General features: G+C 44.7%; 1 protein-coding gene across 4 annotated transcripts in view; it reads left to right on the top strand.

Annotated features, from left to right (window-relative positions):
- Positions 1-18,718, top strand: part of RAB37 (RAB37, member RAS oncogene family) — an 89,110-nt gene that overhangs the window by 49,436 nt on the left and 20,956 nt on the right. For 3 of the 4 annotated variants that reach the window (XM_073606654.1, XM_073606653.1, XM_073606650.1), the window contains 4 exons: positions 3,450-3,560; positions 7,750-7,791; positions 11,176-11,242; positions 15,305-15,357. In XM_073606654.1, the coding sequence (XP_073462755.1) occupies positions 3,450-3,560; positions 7,750-7,791; positions 11,176-11,242; positions 15,305-15,357 (273 nt within the window). The remainder of the gene's footprint in view (positions 1-3,449; positions 3,561-7,749; positions 7,792-11,175; positions 11,243-15,304; positions 15,358-18,718) is intronic. The other variant, XM_073606652.1, reaches the window with a different exon arrangement.

The following is an 18,718-nucleotide window of genomic DNA, read 5'->3' as shown; positions in this document are numbered from 1 at the left end:
AGAAGGTGCCCTGGTCAGATGAGACCAAAATTGATATTTTTAGCCTAAAAGCAAAATGCTATGTGTGGTGGAAAACTAACACTGCACATCACCCTGAACACACCATCACGACCGTGAAACATGGTGATGGTGGTGGCAGCATCATGTTAAGATGCTTTTTTTCAGCTGGGACAGGGAAGCTGGTCAGAGTTGATGGGAAGATGGAAGGAGCCAAATGCAGGGCAATCTTATGCCGCGTACACACGAGCGGACTTTACGACTGACTTTCTAAATGAACGGACTTGCCTACACACAATCAACCAAAGTCCGTCGAATTCGTACGTGATGACGTACGACCGGACTAAAACAAGGAAGTTCATAGCCAGTAGGCAATAGCTGCCCTAGCGTGGCTTTTTGTCTGTCGAACTAGCATACAGATGAGCGGACTTTTCGACCGGACTCGAGTCCGTCGGATAGATTTGAAACATGTTTCAAATCTAAGTCCATCCAACTTGAGAAAACAAAGTCCGCTGGAGCCCGCACACGATCGCATTGTCCGACGAAATCTGGTACGCCGGGCAAAGTCTGCCGTAAAGTCCGCTCGTGTGTACGCGCAATTAGAAGAAAACCTTTTAGTCTGCAAAAGACTTGAGACTGGGGCGGGGGTTCACCTTCCAGCAGGACAACGACCCTAAACATACAGCCAGAGCTACAATGGAATTGTTTAGATCAAAGCATATTCATGTGTTAGAATGGCCCAGTCAAAGTCCAGACCTAAATCCAATTGGGAATCTGTGGCAAGACTTGAAAATTGCTGTTCAGACGCTCTCCATCCAATCTGACCGAGCTTGAGCTATTTTTGCAAAGAAGAATGGGTGAAAATGTCGCTCTCTAGATGTGCAAAGCTGGTAGAGACATCACCAAAAAGGCTTGCAGCGAAAGGTGGTTCTACAAAGTAGTGACTCGGGGTGGGGGGGCTGAATACAAATGCACGCCACGCTTTTCACATATTTGTAAAAAAAATTGAAAACCATTTATCATTTTCCTTCCACTCCACAATTATGTGCCTCTTTGTGTTGGTCTATCACATAAAATCCATTTAATGTTTTTGGTTGTAACATGGCAAAATGTGAAAAATCTCAAGGGGTATGTATACTTTTTTTTTTTTAAGGCGCTGTACTTCTGCCAAAAATGTGTCCACTGTATGCAGCTGGAACTGAAGCATTTGACACACCTTTTGATTTTCAGGAGAAAGTAATAGGTGAACTCCTCCTATGCCACCTCCAAGGCAAATGTTTTCTGCGCTTCTCGTTTTCTTGCTGTGTTCATGTCAGTAAATTCTTCCACATCAAAAATTATAATGACGCAACTTTGAAACACTTGAAAGAACAGGGAGTTTACTTGGGGGTAGAGCGTGGGATTAGAATCTTGGCTCCAGGGTGTAACTATTCCTCTTCAGCACGGTACAGCTAAGCAGCCTGAAGAAAAGTCAGCTCCCATGGGTCAAAGGGAATGTTGCCTACTAAGCACCTGTATTACCTTGGTGTAAATTAGTTTGTCTATGTCCCTATGTCCACAATACTTAATATTGTTACTGCAGTACTGTTCTTTTGCCACAAGATGTCCTCAGTCCTCTGGGCTGACACCCGAAAGGATGAGTACATATTGTGAGTACAAGGGGTCATGGACCTGCCCCCTGAGGTGGCCCTGCTCTATTCTCTGCATTACTGAGGAACACCCAGCCCATAGAACAGGTGAAAAGTATCCTGTGCGCCACATGAGGGGTCTGAATACTCAGAGGAAGGTAAACATGAGATTTAAAAAAAAAAAAGGAAAAAACACAAAATACAGCTTGGGGGACGTCCAGGACAGGGGAGGGAAGTGACTGGGGGTAGGGGGGTTGTGGGAGTGAACATCCAGGATTTAGGCTTTAAAAAGTTGGGTGGACACATCCGTTTAGTTTGGGAGGCTGTCAGGTATAGGAAAATTGTTTTGCGTTAGTAGATGGTCAACCAACAACCTTGATTTTCATGGTCTTGCCTACTCCTTTCTATTGTAGTAGGGTGTCTAAATATAACTGTGCATATAATAGGCACCAGAGGTAGACCCAATTCACCCAGTATTTAGTATTGGACCTGGTCCAACACTTCCCACCCTCTTCCTCTGCAATACAGTACTTGTGCTAAGGGGTGTGGTTGTTACTCAGCTCTGCTAGTACAGAGCACTGCAGTGTTAGGACAGGAAACAGGATTTATCTGGAAAAAAAAATCTAATATTAACCTACAAGACTATCCAGAGGTAAAAGGATGCGAGACTTCAGAGTGGACAATTTCATTCAGCATGGGCCATGGCAGAGGTATATATTTACTTCTCGGAAGGATAATCTTTTTGTTGGGGGTTTCATATTTGTAACTGGGTTACTGCCTTACGTATATATGGCATTGTATTGAGGTGGTTATACCGGGGTCATGGTTGGGGCTACAGCCATGATCCTGATACCGTTTTCTTCAGCTGGCAATTCCCTGTCAGATAAATATGATCCTAGTGGCTATAGAGCCACTGGATCACTTTTACAGGTGGCAGAAGAGGTTAACCCATCCTGCCGCCTTTACCGGGCTCTCCCGTCCCATAGGGGAGCCCGATACTGATGGGACTGCCTCGGTCTTGGTCACCGAGAAGAGTGGTAGGAAGGAAGTTCCTGACCCTCTTCTGTGATGTCAGAACCCGGAAGCGACGAGCATATCGTTGCTTACGGTTTTGGTTCTTTGATGCTTTGGAGGCCAGGGGAGACATCTGGTGTCTAATAGGCTCCAGATGTCTCCATAAAGAGGACCTGTCATGCTTATTGCTATCACAGGGGATGTTGTAGCAATAACGATTGGGGGGGGGGGGGGGGGGGGAGAGAATCAGACCGTGTAAAAACTTGCACGCATATGTAAATGGCAATCGAGGTTTCGCCGCAAATGTCAGAGCGAAAGCAAAAATTCTAGTGCCAGACCTCCTGTGTAACGCTGAACTTGTAACTCGTAAAGGCTTTTAAAGCGTCACCTATGGATAGTTTAATGTACTGTAGCTTGTCTCCATTCCATAGGCGTGCGCTATTTTAATGCATGACATGTTTGGCATCTATTTACTCGGCATAAGATCTTTTTTATTCTACCAAAAAATTAGGTATTTTGTTTTGTGTTCACTAAAATTAAAGTGTAATATTTTTTTTTTTTGCCCGATTTTAAATCGCATTTTAAAAACCACTGCGCAAATATCGGGTGATGTAAAAAATTGCAACACCCACCATTTTATTCTCTAAGGTATCTGCTTAAAAACCTATGTTTGGGAGTTCTCAGTAATTTTTTTTTTTTTTTAGCAAAAAATGTGTATTTTTACATGTATGAGAGAAATGTCAAAGTTGAATAATTTTATGCCTTCTGTGGCATGATGTTAATGCCACGTGACTTCTGCTTGTCTCACAGGTGATGCTGCTGGGAGATTCTGGTGTTGGAAAGACCTGTTTTCTCATCCAATTTAAAGATGGCGCGTTTCTATCTGGCACCTTCCTGGCCACTGTGGGAATCGATTTTCGGGTGAGAGTTCCCTCTCTGCTCTTTTGCCCTTCGGCATCCTTTTTTAAGATCTTCAGATCTTTCCTTTTCTTCAAGCCCTGGGCACTTCTTTCTTCTGTCAGTCCTGTGACATTCTGTATCTCAACTGCAGCTGTCACTCTTTTTGGAAGTTCTGCTTTCACCTGCACTGAACGCCTCCACTACGACTTATCTCCTTTTTATCTTGATGCTTTTTGAGTCTCTACTTGTTGTTTTATTTAAACCTGAATTCTGCCTTTCATCGCTCTTGTCTGTCTTAAAGCGGACCTTCAGTCATTTTTTCAACTTTCCATCTGTTATATTTTCTGCACTTGTTGTTTTAACTTTCTGCCAGTAAATACCTTTTATACAGCCCCCTTCCTGTTTCTTGTCTGGAAAAAAGCCTAGGCTTATGACATCATGCACAGCTCTCACTCTTGTGCCAGAAAGGGAAGGGGGTGAGTCATAAGAGGGCCAATGAGAGCTGCAGAGCTGGAGGTGTGCCTCTGTGTAAATCCAGAAAGTGAACAGGCAGCAGCTTCAGCTGCCCACAGTTTAAATGGTTGCAGCCAGACTCAGTGGAAGGAGATTTCTGCAGCATATTTGGCAAGTACAGAATCACAGTATATATAAAATAATATGCAAAGTGGTTGGAGGGAAGCTTCAGATGGGCAAAGATGGTTTTTATTACAAGTTATGTGAGAAGACTGCAGTTCCTCTTTAGGATGGTCATATATTAAGTCAATACTAGCAAGGCTGCAACCAAGGTATGAAGCACTTAGTCTTTGGGCAATGAAGAGGTTAAAGCATTCCAGGTATAGTATTGTTGCATAGTTACATTGGTCCAAGGTGGGCCGGTAACTAACTATGCGTATACCATACTTGCGGGATCCCTCTGGAACAGTACGTGAACCTTTTTACCCTATAGCAGGGATCTCCAAACTTTATAAACGAAGGGCCAGTTTGTTCTCCTTTAAACTCCTATGGGGGCTGGATTGTGGCCAGTGGGAGAAGAATATGTCCTGACATCAGTGGGCATAAACCACGCCCCATCGTTGGTGCCAATGGGATGAATGGGGCCTGAAGGGCAAGGTAAAAGCAAGCACAAGGACACAGTTTGGACACCACTGCCCTAGAGAAATCCTTAAAATTTTTATGTCTCTGGGAAACCCCTGCTTTGGTGGTGGTAAGTGGGGGGAAAATGCCCCCCTTATGGGTTGTCCAGAATGACACCTTGCTGCCATGCCACTGGCTCTAAGTGCCATTGGGTCTGGAACATTGCAGGCACCATCAGATATGAGGTCACCGCTTAAAGAACCCCTAGCCACCCCTTGAGGAACTCTTGGGTTCCACGGAACGCTGTTTGAGAATGGCTTCTCTAGAAGCTGGTAATCGCTATAGACACCACAACTCCAGTGATCTCCACTAGCTTTCAGGGTCACATGCTGAGCAGCTGCCTTGCAGCATTGTAAACACAGGAGGTTGGCCACTTGGCTTGGGTGCCAATCAGAGAATGCTTTACACTTTCCCAATGAATGCAAAGCATTCTTTGACCAAGGTGGGGCGGTGGGATCTTACTGTGTGCTTAATCCAATCAGTGAACGCTTTGCATTTATTCTCTGAATGCCAAGTGGTTCAACTGCTGTGTTCAGTAACTAGCAAACCAGCCGCTCAGGACAGGGGTCCAACAAGCTAGTGGAAATCACTGGAGTAGCGGTGTCTAAAATGATTTCTATCTCCTGCAGGGATCTCCAAACTACGGCCCTCCAGCTGTTGCGCAACTAAAAGTCCCATGAGGCATTGTAAAACTCTGACATTCACAGACTAGGCATGATGGGAATTGTAGTTCCTGAACAACTGGAGGGCCATAGTTTGGAGACCCCTGCTCTGGACCCCTGGACCATTCCGAAGACTGCAGGAAAAAGGATATGCCTACATCTAAGGGGGCTTCAAGGAGTAGCTGGAAAGCTGGCCTTTACCTTTTTTGTACTTTTATTTTCATTTTTTTTATTCAGGAGATGTACGAGGATGGGTTAACCCAAAATTATATTGTCTTTTTGGGAATATTTATGTAGGTTTTTGTTTTTGTTTTTTTGTTTTTTTTTTGGATTAGCTTCACCCCCACCCCACTTTTGCGGTTAATGGATGAGAGATTTAAAGGGGTTGTAAAGGTTCGCGTTTTTTCACCTTTAAAGTGGTGTTCCGGACGAAATTATACTTTTTAAATAAATATACCCCTATAATACACAAGCTTAATGTATTCTAGTAAAGTTAGTCTATAAACTAAGATCTGTTTTGTTAGTTTATAGCAGTAGTTTGTTATTTTATAAACTTACAGCAGGCCGTGGCCATCTTAAGTGTGGGCATCTGAAGCCAGACTGTATTTCTTCCTGGATTTCATCCTTGCAGATCATGCACATGCTCAGTGCAGCACAAGCAGTGTAATAGGTTTCAGGTCAGGTTTCCATAGCAACGGCAGTTTTTAGAGGAAGTTGCCGCCCCTTCCCAGAAGGCATTGCAAACTGGAAATGATGCGATGGGCCGCGGCCAGGGAGGAGGAAGTGAAAAATGAATACAGCAGATATATAGTAGGTGCTGAGAAAAAAAAATATCCAATTTGTTTACAGTGCACAGTTTAGTGAGGGATGCTGAAGAGTTGTAAAAGTGGGTGGAACTCCACTTTAATGCATCCTATGCATTAAGGTGAAAAAACATCCGACAATACTGCCCCCCCCCCCCCCCCCCCCCCCCGTTTTACTTACCTGAGCCCGTTCACCTGCTACGCTCGCCCCCCGATGTCCCCTTCACCGCTCAGCCTGGCCGTTGATTAGCTAGAGTGGATGGATTGAAAGCAGCGCAGCCATTGGCTCGCGCTGCTGTCAATCACATCCAATGGCGCGGCGTGCCGGTGGGCGGGGCTGAGTGATACATTGAGTGGCTATAGCCGCCGGCTGTATCACGGGAGCGCGCCCGCAAGAACTGACCACCATGCTAGAGAGCTCGCATGAAGGTGGTTAGTTCTTGCAGGGGGGGCTGAGACAGCCGCCGAGGGACCCCAGAAGACCAGGTTCAGGGCCACTCTGTGCAAAACGAGCTGCACAGTGGAGGCAAGTATATATTTTTTTTTTTTTTTGTTTTTTTAATTGCCTGTACAACCCCTTTAAGACCCCTTTCACACTGCTTTTAACGCTAAAAATAACTCCTGTAAAGTGCCTGAAAAGTGCCTCTCATGCCTCCCAAGTGTGAAAGCCCGAGTGCTTTCACATTGGGCAGTGCGCTTGCGGGACGGGAAGAAAATTTCTGCAAGCAGCATCTTTGACGCGCTGTATACAGCGCTCCTACACCTCCCCTGCCCATTGACATGAATCGGCAGTGCTCCTGAATCACCGCAACACGGGCGCTTTTAACCCTTTCTCTTGCGATTTATAGCAGTTGCTAGCGATAATCACTGTCTTCTTCCGGTGGGGACAGCTTCCCCCCGCTGGGAGAAGACAATTGCTGATTCCCCTGTCAACACTGTGTTGATGGGGAAATCGTGGAAATTTCTGTCCTGCAACCCGTGGTTGCATGACAAGAATTCACACTATGTATGGCTGGCCTTACTTTGTGGAAGCCTCCTCGCCAGAGCAAGTGGTCTTGTTGTGAAGTTTGTTTTTTTTTTTTTTGTTTTTTTTTTCATCTGACTACACATGCAAGTGTATCTTGGACACTCTCTCACTGAGTTTTGGTCTGGCGCTCTATTATTTCTAAGGTTTTTATTGCTGTCTGTGTCCCCGCTGGGTAGATTCACCATCTCTATCTATCATGATGGCCATTGTTGATTAAATAGGAAGTGTTGGGAAATCCATCCAGTTGTCACTTGAACAAGGGGGGAGGGCAAATCATCCAATGGGGACACCTGTTCTGGTAACGGCCCTCTAAAAAAGGACAGGAATCTAGGGAAATCTCCCCAACGGAACAGAGAACGCATAAAATACTGACCGGTTTTAAACCTTCCCTACTTTATCCAAAAGGAAAACAAGTAGTTTTGACTATACGGAGCCCTTCAGTTATTCCCCCTTCCTAATATTTTGTTTCTGGACCCGACGTTGATCCTTGTAGGGTGACTTTCCAGATCAAACATTTAGTATAAACTCCCTGGTGTGTGAAAAAAATAAAGCATTTAACCAAATAACCTCTGTTTTCTGTGCAGAACAAATTCGTCACAGTGGATGGACAGAATGTTAACTTGCAGGTAAGTGGCCCTTTTTAAATGATTAAATAACTCTGCTGGGGATTATATGCATCTAGACTGATCACAAGAGCCTCGCAAATAGGCATATCAACCAAATGTACCGTATTTATTGGCGTATAACACACACTTCACCCTAAAAATAGGGGGAAAATCGCGGGTGTGTTATACGCCGACTGCGTACCTCGGAGGGGAAGGAGCGGGACGAGTGCCGCCGGAAATCACCAAGCCGTCATCTCCTCTCCACTCGGCTCTAACTTGGCTTTCGCTCGGCTCGCACGTCACACACACAGTCCCGCCTCCGCCACCGGCATTGGACCTGTGGTCTGTCTATCACAGGAGCTGGTCCAATGCTGATGGCGGAGGTGGGACTGTGTGTGTGACTGCCGACTGAGAGCCGAGTAAAGATGATGGCTCGGGGATTTCCTGCAAGGAGAGATGGTCAGCTGCATTGATGGGGGAGATGGGCGCAGATTAGGCTGCGGATGGGCGCAGATTAGGCTGCGGATGGGCGCAGATTAGGCTGCGGATGGGCGCAGATTAGGCTGCGGATGGGCACAGATTAGGCTGCGAATGGGCACAGATTAGGCTGCACTGAAGCTGTGGATGGGCACAGATTGGGCTGCGGATGGGCACAGATTAGGCTGCACTGAAGCTGTGGATGGGCGCAGACCAGGCTGCATTGATGCTCGCTGACCATTATTTTGCTTCAAAGTGGTTTATTTAAAAAAAAAAAAAATTTTATTTTTTTTTTCTGAAACTTCCCACTTAAATTGGGGTGCGTTATATGCCGATAAATCTAGTAATTTTAGTGCAGCAAATAACCCTTGGAAAAAATGCTTGCCAAACAGTACAATGCTTGCAGTGCCAGAAACAAACTACTGTCTCTAACTTTCACAAAAGTTGGGCTATACATGGCTTGAATTTAGGTAGATTCTTGCTAGATTGGCCAAATTGCCCTGTTGGTACCAACCAGGTTCAACAGAAATCTATTTAAAAAAAAAAAATTAGTCGGGTGGAAAACTATCAGCTGAACAGTGGCTGCATCCAATCAGACGCAGTCATTCTCTGGGTCATCACGCTGCTGTTGGTGCTGTGGCTGCCTGAAAACAATAGCCGGCAGTGGAGGTTCCTTTCTCCACACTGTTTAGCATGGATGGGAGAACTGATTGATTTTGTGGGCTGAACAGTGAAAAAATCTTACTGGGTATGGCTAGCCTAAGTGTTGTGGTTGTACAGCTGACCATACTGTTATATTGTGACACACTATATTACCAAAAGCATTGGGATGTCTGCCTTCACACGCACATGAACTTTAATGGCATCCCAGCCTTGGCCAGTAGGGTTCAATATTGAGTTGGCCCACCCTTTGCCGCTATAACAGCTTCAACTCTTCTGGAAAGGCTGTCCACAAGGTTTAGGAGGGTGTCTATGGGAATGTTTGACCATTCTTCCAGAAGTATATTTGTGAGGTCAGGTACTGATGTTGAATGAGAAGGGCTGGATCACAGTCTCCACTGTAATTCATCCCAATGGTGTTCTATCAGGTTGAGGTCAGGACTCTGTGAAGGCCAGTTAAGTTTCTCCACCCCAAACTCGCTCATTCATGTCTTTATGGACCTTGCTTTGTGCACTGGTGCGCAGTCACATTGAAACAGGAAGGGGCCATCCCCAAACTGTTCCCACAAAGTTGGGAGCATGAAATTGTCCAAAATGTCTTGGTATGCTGACGCCTTAACAGTTCCCTTCAATGGAACTAAAGGGCCAATCCCAACCCCTGAAAAACAACCCCACACCATAATCCCCCCTCCACCAAATGATTTGGACCAGTGCACAAAGCAAGGTCCATAAAAACATGCAACAAATCCACGCTGCTCACAGGATGGCTGCACACCAAACTGAGATCCAAATGCCTTTGTTCACACGAAGAACATGAGAAGCACTACATGTACAAGCAGGGGAGACACAGCTTGCCTGTTTCGCACGCGAATTGTGCTTTATCAAAGACATGGATGAGCGAGTTTGGGGTGGAGGAACTTGACTGGCCTTCACAGAATCCTGACCTCAACACCTTTGGGATGAATTAGAGTGGAGACTGCGAGCCAGGCCTTCTCCTCCAAAATCGGTGCCTGACTTCACAAATGCGCTTCTGGAAGAATGGTCAAACATTCCCATAGACACACTCCTAAACCTTGTGGACAGCCTTCCCAGAAGAGCTGAAGCTGTTATAGCTGCAAAGGGTGGGCCAACTCAATATTGAACCCTACGGACTAAGACTGGGATGCTATTAAAGTTCATGTGCGTGTAAAGGCAGACGTCCCAATACTTTTAACAATATAGTGTACTTTAGACCAATGTTTCTCAACTCTAGTCCTCAAGTACCCTCAACAGGTCATGTTTTCAGGATTTCCCTCCTATGAAACGGCTGTGGTAATTACTAAGGCAGTAAAAACTGATCAAATCACCTGTGCAAAATAATGGAAAGCCTGAAAGACATTAGTTGTCTGATCTGGCCATTGTTGTAAGTCTTGTACCTTATGGCTTGAATACCACCCCTAAAGTGAAAAGTTGACTGTTGCCCAATTTAATACTGTTCTAAATGGCACTGCTGGTTCTTAAAGAGTTACTCCAGTTTTGTTGAGAAAAAAAATTCCCCTCTGGGTGATCTATGTACATTGCAGGGATTGCAACAAACTTTGTTGCAGATTCCTACCTTTTTGCGGTTCTAAAGATTTGGCTGTCTGTGTCCATGTGCTGAGTGAATCTGTATGGGAATGATTTTATCATTATCAGTTGCTGCACCTGCAGGGCTCTGAGGAAAGTTTCAGGGTCTGCATCCCCTTAGATGTGTGTTTTTTTTTTTTTTTTTGTTTTTTTTTCCCCCCATTGGGAGTATCTCACCAAAAATAACATTTTTGTTGCAGGGGATGCAAAAAAATCTTGACTTGTATCTTAGTGCAGACTTCTGGGAAAATCAATCAGCCAATCACACAAGCAGGAAATTATGTTTCTGGGGGACGTTCTGTACACATTCTGTGTACAGAACTCCTCCAGGTAGCCATATTGAATTTTTACACAAAATTGCAGAGCTGCAGATTGGAAAGGAAAGGCAATTTTTAGTAACATTCAATGAAAATGACTTGTCGTAATTAAAAAATAGCAATTTTTTTTTTTTTTTCCCCATGAAAGGGGGGAGTTGCCCTTTAAACACAAACATTTGTTCATATGTTTATCATGTACTTATACAGCACAATATAAGTGCTCTAGTGGTTGTATCGTACCTGCCTTGTGACTGCTCTCTTTTGCTTACACTTTTAATTGGGGTTTACGTCCGTGTGATACAGAATCAGAATGTATATTTACTACTTCATGTCTTCCATACTGCAGATTTGGGACACAGCGGGTCAGGAGCGTTTTCGAAGTGTCACACATGCCTATTACAGGGATGCACAGGGTAAGTCTGATAATTAAAGTTGAACTCTGGGAAGACATTATAAAACATCTGTACTTATTTAAAAAAATAAAGTAAAATAATTAAATGTATAGTTAAAGTGGACCTTTCAATAAAGCTGGGCATACATTATACAATTTTTGTTTTTTGATTTTCTTTAGATTACCTTCAATCATGTAGTGCAGCCCTCAAATTTTCCACTCGCATTTTGCGGAAAATGATGGCTGGCGAGCGTGGGCTGCCTGGGAGTGGAGGGGGGGGGGGGGGCGTCGGCGAGCACCGCTGACAGGCGGGGTTGAATGGGAGTCGTTCTCCCATCGAGCGCTGAGGGGAAGAGAGGAGAGCAGGAGGCCGGATTATCAGAGAGTGGGGAATATTGTTGTAACGGGTTTATTATTATTATACAGGATTTGTATAGCGCCAACATTTTACGCAGTGTTTTACAATATAAAAGGGAGACAGTACAGTTATAATACAATAAGATACAAGAGGATTAAGAGGGCCCTGCTCAGAAGAGCTTACAATCTAATAGGGTGGGGCAGGTGCTACAAAAGGTTGTAACTGTGGGGAATGAGCTGATGGAAGTGGTAAAAGATTAGTTAGAGACGTTGGGCTTTCCTGAAGAGATGAGTTTTCAGGGATTGCCTGAAGGTAGCAAGAGTAGGGGATAGCCGGACAGGTGGAGGTAGTGAGTTCCAGAGGATGGGAGAGGCTCCTGGAGGCGAGAGAGCTTGAGAGTAGGAGGTCTTGAGAAGAGCGGAGAGGACGATTTTGGTGATATTTGGAGACAAGATTGGTAACGTAGCTCGGGGCAGAGTTGTGAATGGCTTTGTAAGTTGTGGTTAGTATTTTGAATTTAATTCGCTGGGTGATTGGGAGCCAGTGTAGGGATTGGAGGAGAGGGGTGGTGGTCAGTGTAGGGATTGGAGGAGAGGGGTGGTGGTCAGTGTAGGGATTGGAGGAGAGGGGTGGTGGTCAGTGTAGGGATTGGAGGGGAGGCGTGGCAGACACTGAGCGGTTGGTAAGGTGGATAAGTCTGGCAGCAGCATTCATGATAGACTGAAGAGGGGATAGCCTATGGAGAGGTAGGCCAATGAGAAGGGAGTTGCAATGGTCAAGGCGAGAGATAACAAGGGAGTGAATGAGGCTCTTGGTGGTTTCATTTTGTTAAAAAGGGGCGAATTTTAGCGATGTTACGGAGGTGAATTCTACAAACTTTTGACAACGATTGGATTTGGGGCTGAAATGACAAGTCAGAGTCTAGGATTACACCGAGTACCCTGGCATGAGGGGAGGGACTGATGGTTGCATTGTTGATTTTGATGGAAAAGTCATGGAGGGGGGCACGCGGGGAATATTAATAGCTCAGTTTTAGAGAGATTTCGTTTAAGGAAGTGGTGCGACATCCATGCTGATATGTCAGTTAGTAAGTTAGTAATGCGAGAGGAGACTGAAGGAGTGAGGTGAGGAGTAGACAGATAGATTTGGGCGTCGTTGGCGTATAAGTGGTATTGGAAGCCGTGGGCGGTTATCAAGTGACCAAGGGAGGAGGTGTAGATAGAGAAGAGAAGAGGTCCAAGAACAGAGCCTTGGGGGACCCCCACAGAAAGGGGCAATGGAGAGGAGGAGACAGAGTTGTAGGTGACACTGAAGGAGCGCTGTGATAGCTAGGCAGAGAACCAGGATAGAGCAGAATCTCGGAGGCCAAGGGAATGTAGTTTATTGAGAAGGAGCGGGTGGTCAACAGTATCAAAGGCTGCAGAGAGGTCAAGTAGTAGGAGTATGGAGTACTGGCTGTTGGTTTTAGCAGTTAGTAAATCGTTAGCGAGGCTTTTATTTGCTTTGCCGTGCATTTGCCTCGGTCGCCGTCACATACAGCCCCACCTCCTGGCCCGGGCACTTTAATAGATCATCCGTCCAATGCCGGGACATGTGACGTATATCCAAGTACCCGGGCCAGGATGGGGGCTGTATGTGACGGCGAATGGGGGAAACGCACGGCAATGCAAATGAAAGCTGTTACAGCAATGTTCCCCACTCTCTAATGATCCAGCTGGCAATCCTCTTCCTCTCCTCTCTTCCCCTGCAGGGGGAGGCTGCCTTGTTGGGCGCAGGGGGAGGCTGCCTTGTTGGGCGCAGGGGGAGGCTGCCTTGTTGGACGCTAATAAAGTTGGTGTTAAAATTTTATTTTTGTAACTTAATTCTGCAAAAAAAAATTTAACCACTTCTGGACCGTAGTGCGCCGATATACGTCTTAAGTTTGAAGAGGAATATTGTTGGCAGCAGGAGAGGGCCCCCCCCCCCCCCCGCTGCGCTCCGGGGCCTTCCGCCGCTTACCGGAGCCGTCGGCAGTGCCGGAGGCGATCGGATGTTCATCCATGCTGGGTATGGAGACGAGTGAGGGGAAGATGGGCCCCCACCCATCTCATACCATTGCTGGACAGAAGCAACGTCAAATCGTCAACTCCGCCCAAAGCTCATAAAGGGCCATTTAAAAAAAAAAAAAAAAAAATTTTGACCCCCAGATCTCATATTTAAGAGGTCCTGTCATGCTTTTTTTTTTTTTTTTTCTAATAGGAAAAAAAGTGACACACAATTTTTTTTTTTTTTTTTTTTTCTTTTTTTAAAGAACATTGTAAAAATAAAAGGTAAAATAAACAAGAAAAAAAACAAAATTTTTAAACGTGCCCCGTCCCGCCGAGCTCGCGTGCAGAAGTGAATGCATACGTGAGTAGCGCCCGCATATGAAAACCGTGTTCAAACCACACATGTGAGGTATCGTCGCAATAATTCTAGCCCTAGACCTTCTCTGTAACTCACAACATGCAACCTGTAGAATTTTTTTTTAACATCGTCTATGGAGTTTTTTAAGGGTAAAAGTTTGTTGCCATTCCACGAGCGGGCGCAATTTTGAAGCGTGACATGTTTGGTATCATTTTACTCGGCAGAACAATCTAATTGCAATATAAAAAAATTGAGATCATTTTACTGTTGTCTTGTCTTATTTGTAAATTCAAAAAAGTGTGTTTTTTCCAAAAAATGTGCGCTTGTAAGACCGCTGCGCAAATACGGTGTGACAGAGTATTGCAACGGCCACCATTTTATTCTCTTGGGTGTTAGAAAAAAAATATATATAATCTTTGGGGGTTCTAAGTAATTTTCTAGGAAAAAAAAACAGTTTTTAACTTGTAAATAACAAATCTCAAAGAGGCTCGGTCCTTAAGTGGTTAAGTGTCATTTCATGAGATAATTTGAGGGCGTGTTTAGGGGCGGAATTGTGGGCGGGGCAGGGTAGGGGTTTGTTGGGGCAACTGGTGGCGAGTAACCCTAAGGGCGCTTTCACACTGTGTCATGGGGGGGGGGGGGCGGCGTTAAAGCACCACTATTTTTAGCGGTGCTTTACCATCATTTTAGCGGGCAAAGCTCCAGCGGCGCTGCCCATTGATTTCAATAGGCAGGGGCACTTTCTAAAGAGCTGCAAAAGATGCTGCTTGCAGGACTCCTTGTTTTTGTTTTTGTTTTGACGTCCCGCTAGCGCACCGCCCCAGTGTGAAAGCACTCGGGCTCTTGCACTGGAGTGACAGGATAGGTCCTTTCTAGGCGCTATTTTTAGCGCTATAGCGCCTGTAAAGCGCCTCAGTGCGAAAGTGGCCTTAAGGCCTGGCTAGTAGCTCAGGACTTGAAATTTTGAGCCCTGATGTAATGCAAGGGCCTTCCTGATGGGATATGAATTGAACGTGTTTTAGGTTTGACCTCATGTTAAATGACTTTGGTAAACCTAAGAAAATTGTTTACTGTATGGCCAGCCTAACTTTACAAGCCTCCATGATGTCCTATGTGTGATGTCCTAGTCACCTGTTTTACATGATCCTTCCCGGAGGTGAGGTGTAGAGTTCAGATTGTCTGATCATGTCATCGAGGCTTGCAAACATGCCAGCAACACTTAAAGGATAACTTCTTTTACTTTTAAAAATGATACGCTATTCAACTATATCCATGTATAAAAGTATCATTATAAGTCTCAGTATGGTCCCTTGTGCTGATAACCTATTTCTCTTCCCATAGCTTTACTCCTATTATATGACATTACCAGCAGGACGTCATTTGAGAACATCCGTGTAAGTGACAAATCGCCGTTTAGCTCTAGAGATTCTAAGTGTCTCATTTCTATGGCATGGTGCTGGAGCAACATACAGTATATAGCTGTTAAATGACCACCATACTCTGCATATCTCCCTCGTTACTCCATAAGTGCACCTTTACACTATGCCTGTTCTATGCAGGCTCAACAAAAGGGCACTTGAAATCAGTGGCAGCATTCAGCATTTTTCAGTTTCAAATAATTTTTTTAAATTTTTTTTACCCACTACCACTTCTGGTCTGAGCGCCGTGGCGATCCCAGCAGGTTGTTCATGCCTAATCTAAGGGCTAAAAGCATTTCAATTTTTTTGTTGTGGTTAAATAGATCCGGCAGTAAAGGTCTGCTTAATATATCAGGCGTCCCTCCTTCATAATAAATGGCAGCATGAAAGTTAAAAAAAATAAAAAAAATAGTAGGGTAAAATGTTAGCAAATATACAGTTCTTGCACCACCCCTGACTTCTGTACGGCAGCATGTGATGTCCTGATCCTTCCAGCAAGATCCTGGGAAATGCCGAGTACCCCAATTCTTGATGCTTCAGCACAGTTGCAGGAGCAACCAGCCACCTCTTGTGAAATTTTAGACCCCTTTCACACTTGTGCGACTTGTCCTGCGACTTGGGACTGCAAAGTCGCAAGACAAGTCGTACCCCCATGATTTCCAATGAGTACCGTCGGTGCGACTTCAAAGTAGTTCCTGTACTACTTTGGTCCAACTTTGATACGAGTTGAGGTCCATAAAGCTCAAGTTTACACAGGCGGCACAGTGGTGTAGTGGGTAGCACTCTCGCCTAGCAGTAAGAAGGGTCGCTGGTTCGAATCTCAACCACGACACTACCTGCCTGGAGTTTGCATTGTTCTCCCTGTGTGGGTTTCCTCCGGGTACTCCGGTTTCCTCCCACACACGAAAGACATGCTGGTAGGTTAATTGGTTTCTGTCCAAAAAAAAAATTGGCCTAATATATGAATGTGAGTTTGGGACCTTGGATTGTGGGCTCCTTGAGGGTAGGGACCGATGTGAGTGTGGAGTGCTGTGTAAATTGACGGCGCTATATGTGTAGTACCTTAAATTAAAAAATAGGGATAATTGTGGACACACACCCACACTCACTCAGGTTGAACTGGATGGACTGGTGTCTTTATTCAACCTTACTAACTATCTAACTGGCATTCCCTGAAATCGCGCGACTTTCGAGTGGCGGCAGCGTGAAAGGGGCCTTAAGGGTATTCGGCCTCACAGGCACTGTGGGTAGAAATTTTATTTTTCAATTCATGCTGCTATTTATGACGGTGGAGAGGGTTCTTGTTTGAAGCGGACCTTGCTTTTTACTGCAAGTTCTGCTTTTGCTGTGAAATATTTCATTTTCAAATTTCCAGCCAGCAGATGGTGCTTTTAGGCTTTTTTTTTTAACATGGGTGCCAGTTTACTCTTCGCTACTGTTTAAAGAGATCAGTAGCTAAAGTTTAGATTTGCACATGCAGAGCTGTGACTCCTCCCTACCTGTTCGGTTCAGATGGCTGTGTAGAAACCTGCATTGTCACACCGAATCCTTTAGTGCACTGACTGTTAAATGTGTATTAGTAAAATTGATTGTTATTGTGAAGAAATAGCTTTTTCTCTGTGTCCATGTACACAGTATGGGAGTGTCTTTAGAATATCAACAACTGCTACACCTGCAGGGCTCTGGGGAAAGTGGCAGGGTCTGCATCCCTTTAGACATGACTCCCCTTTGGGGATATCCCACCAAAAATTACATTTTTGTTGCAGGGGATGCCAAAAATCTGACTTGTATCTTAGTGCAGATACATGGGAAAATCAGTCAGCCAATCACATAAGCAGGAAATTACATTTCCTGGGGGGGCGTTCTGTACACATTCTGTGTACAGAACGCTTCCGGGTGGCCATATTGCATTTTACAGAACCTTACAGCACTGCAGATTGAAAAGTAAAGGTAATTTTTTTTTTTTTTTTTTTTTTTTTTTATAACCCTCAATTAGAATATGACTTGTTGCAGTTGTATGTTACATATGTGTATATGTGTGTAATATATATACCAATAAAATACATGTACGTTTTTTTCAAGGCTGTGTGTGTGTGTGTGTGTGTGTGTGTGTGTATGTATGTACATATGTATAGAGAGATGAAAAAACGTACATGTATTTTTTGTGATGGACCAACACAAAGTGGCACTTTAATTGTGAAGTGGAAGGAAAATGAGAAATGGTTTTCAATTTTTTTTACAAATATGTGAAAAGTATGGTGTACATTTGTATGGCGCCCCCCTGAGTCAATACTTTGTAGAACCGCCTTTCACTGCAATTACAGCTGCAAGTCTTTTTGGGGATGTCTCTACCAGGTTTGCACAGCTACAGAGTGACATTTTTGCCCATTCTTCTTTGCAAAATAGCTCAAGTTCTGTCAGATTGGATGGAGAGCGTCTGTGAACAGCAATTTTCAAGTCTTACCACAGATTCCCAATTGGATTTAGGTCTGAACTTTGACTGGGTCATTCTAACACATGAATATGCTTTGATCTAAACCATTCCATTGTAGCTCTGGCTGTATGTTGAGGGGGGTTGTCCTGCTGGAAGGTGAACCTCCACCCCAGTCTCAAGTCTTTTGCAGACTCTAATGCCCTGTAGACACGGTCGGACATTGATCGGACATTCCGACAACAAAATTCATGGATTTGTTTCCGACGGATGTTGGCTGAAACTTGTCTTGCATACACACGGTCACACAAAGTTGTCAGAAAATCCGATCGTTCTGAACGCGGTGATGTAAAACACGTACGTTGGGACTATAAACGGGGGAAATAGCCAATGGCTTTCGTCTCTTAATTCTGAGCATGCTTGGCACTTTGTCTGTCGGATTTGTCTACACACGATCAGAACTTAAAGGATCGGATTTTGTTGTCGAAAAATTTTATAGCATGCTCTCAAACTTTGTGTGTCGGAAATTCTGATGGAAAAAGTCTGATGGAGCCCACACACGGTCGGAATTTCCGACAACAAGCTCCGATCGCACATATTCCATCGGAAATTCCGACCGTGTGTACAGGGCATAACAGGTTTTCTTCTAAGATTGTCCTGTATTTGGCTCCATCCATCTTCCCATCAACTCTGACCAGCTTCCCTGTCCCTGCTGAAGAAAAGCATCCCCCCAACATAATGCTGCCACCACCATGTTTCACGGTGGGGATGGTGTGTTCAGGGTGATGTGCAGTGTTAGTTTTCCGCCACACTTTATCCATGACCTGTCTGGTGGGTTCCTTGGCCTTCAGGAGGCTGTTTGTTCATTAAGGTTCTCTAACAAAGCTATGAGTTTCGCAGAACAGC

Source organism: Aquarana catesbeiana, linkage group LG12, assembly GCF_042186555.1.
Source record: "Aquarana catesbeiana isolate 2022-GZ linkage group LG12, ASM4218655v1, whole genome shotgun sequence".
NCBI lineage: Eukaryota > Metazoa > Chordata > Amphibia > Anura > Ranidae > Aquarana > Aquarana catesbeiana.
This window is presented reverse-complemented; position numbering and strand designations above follow the sequence as displayed.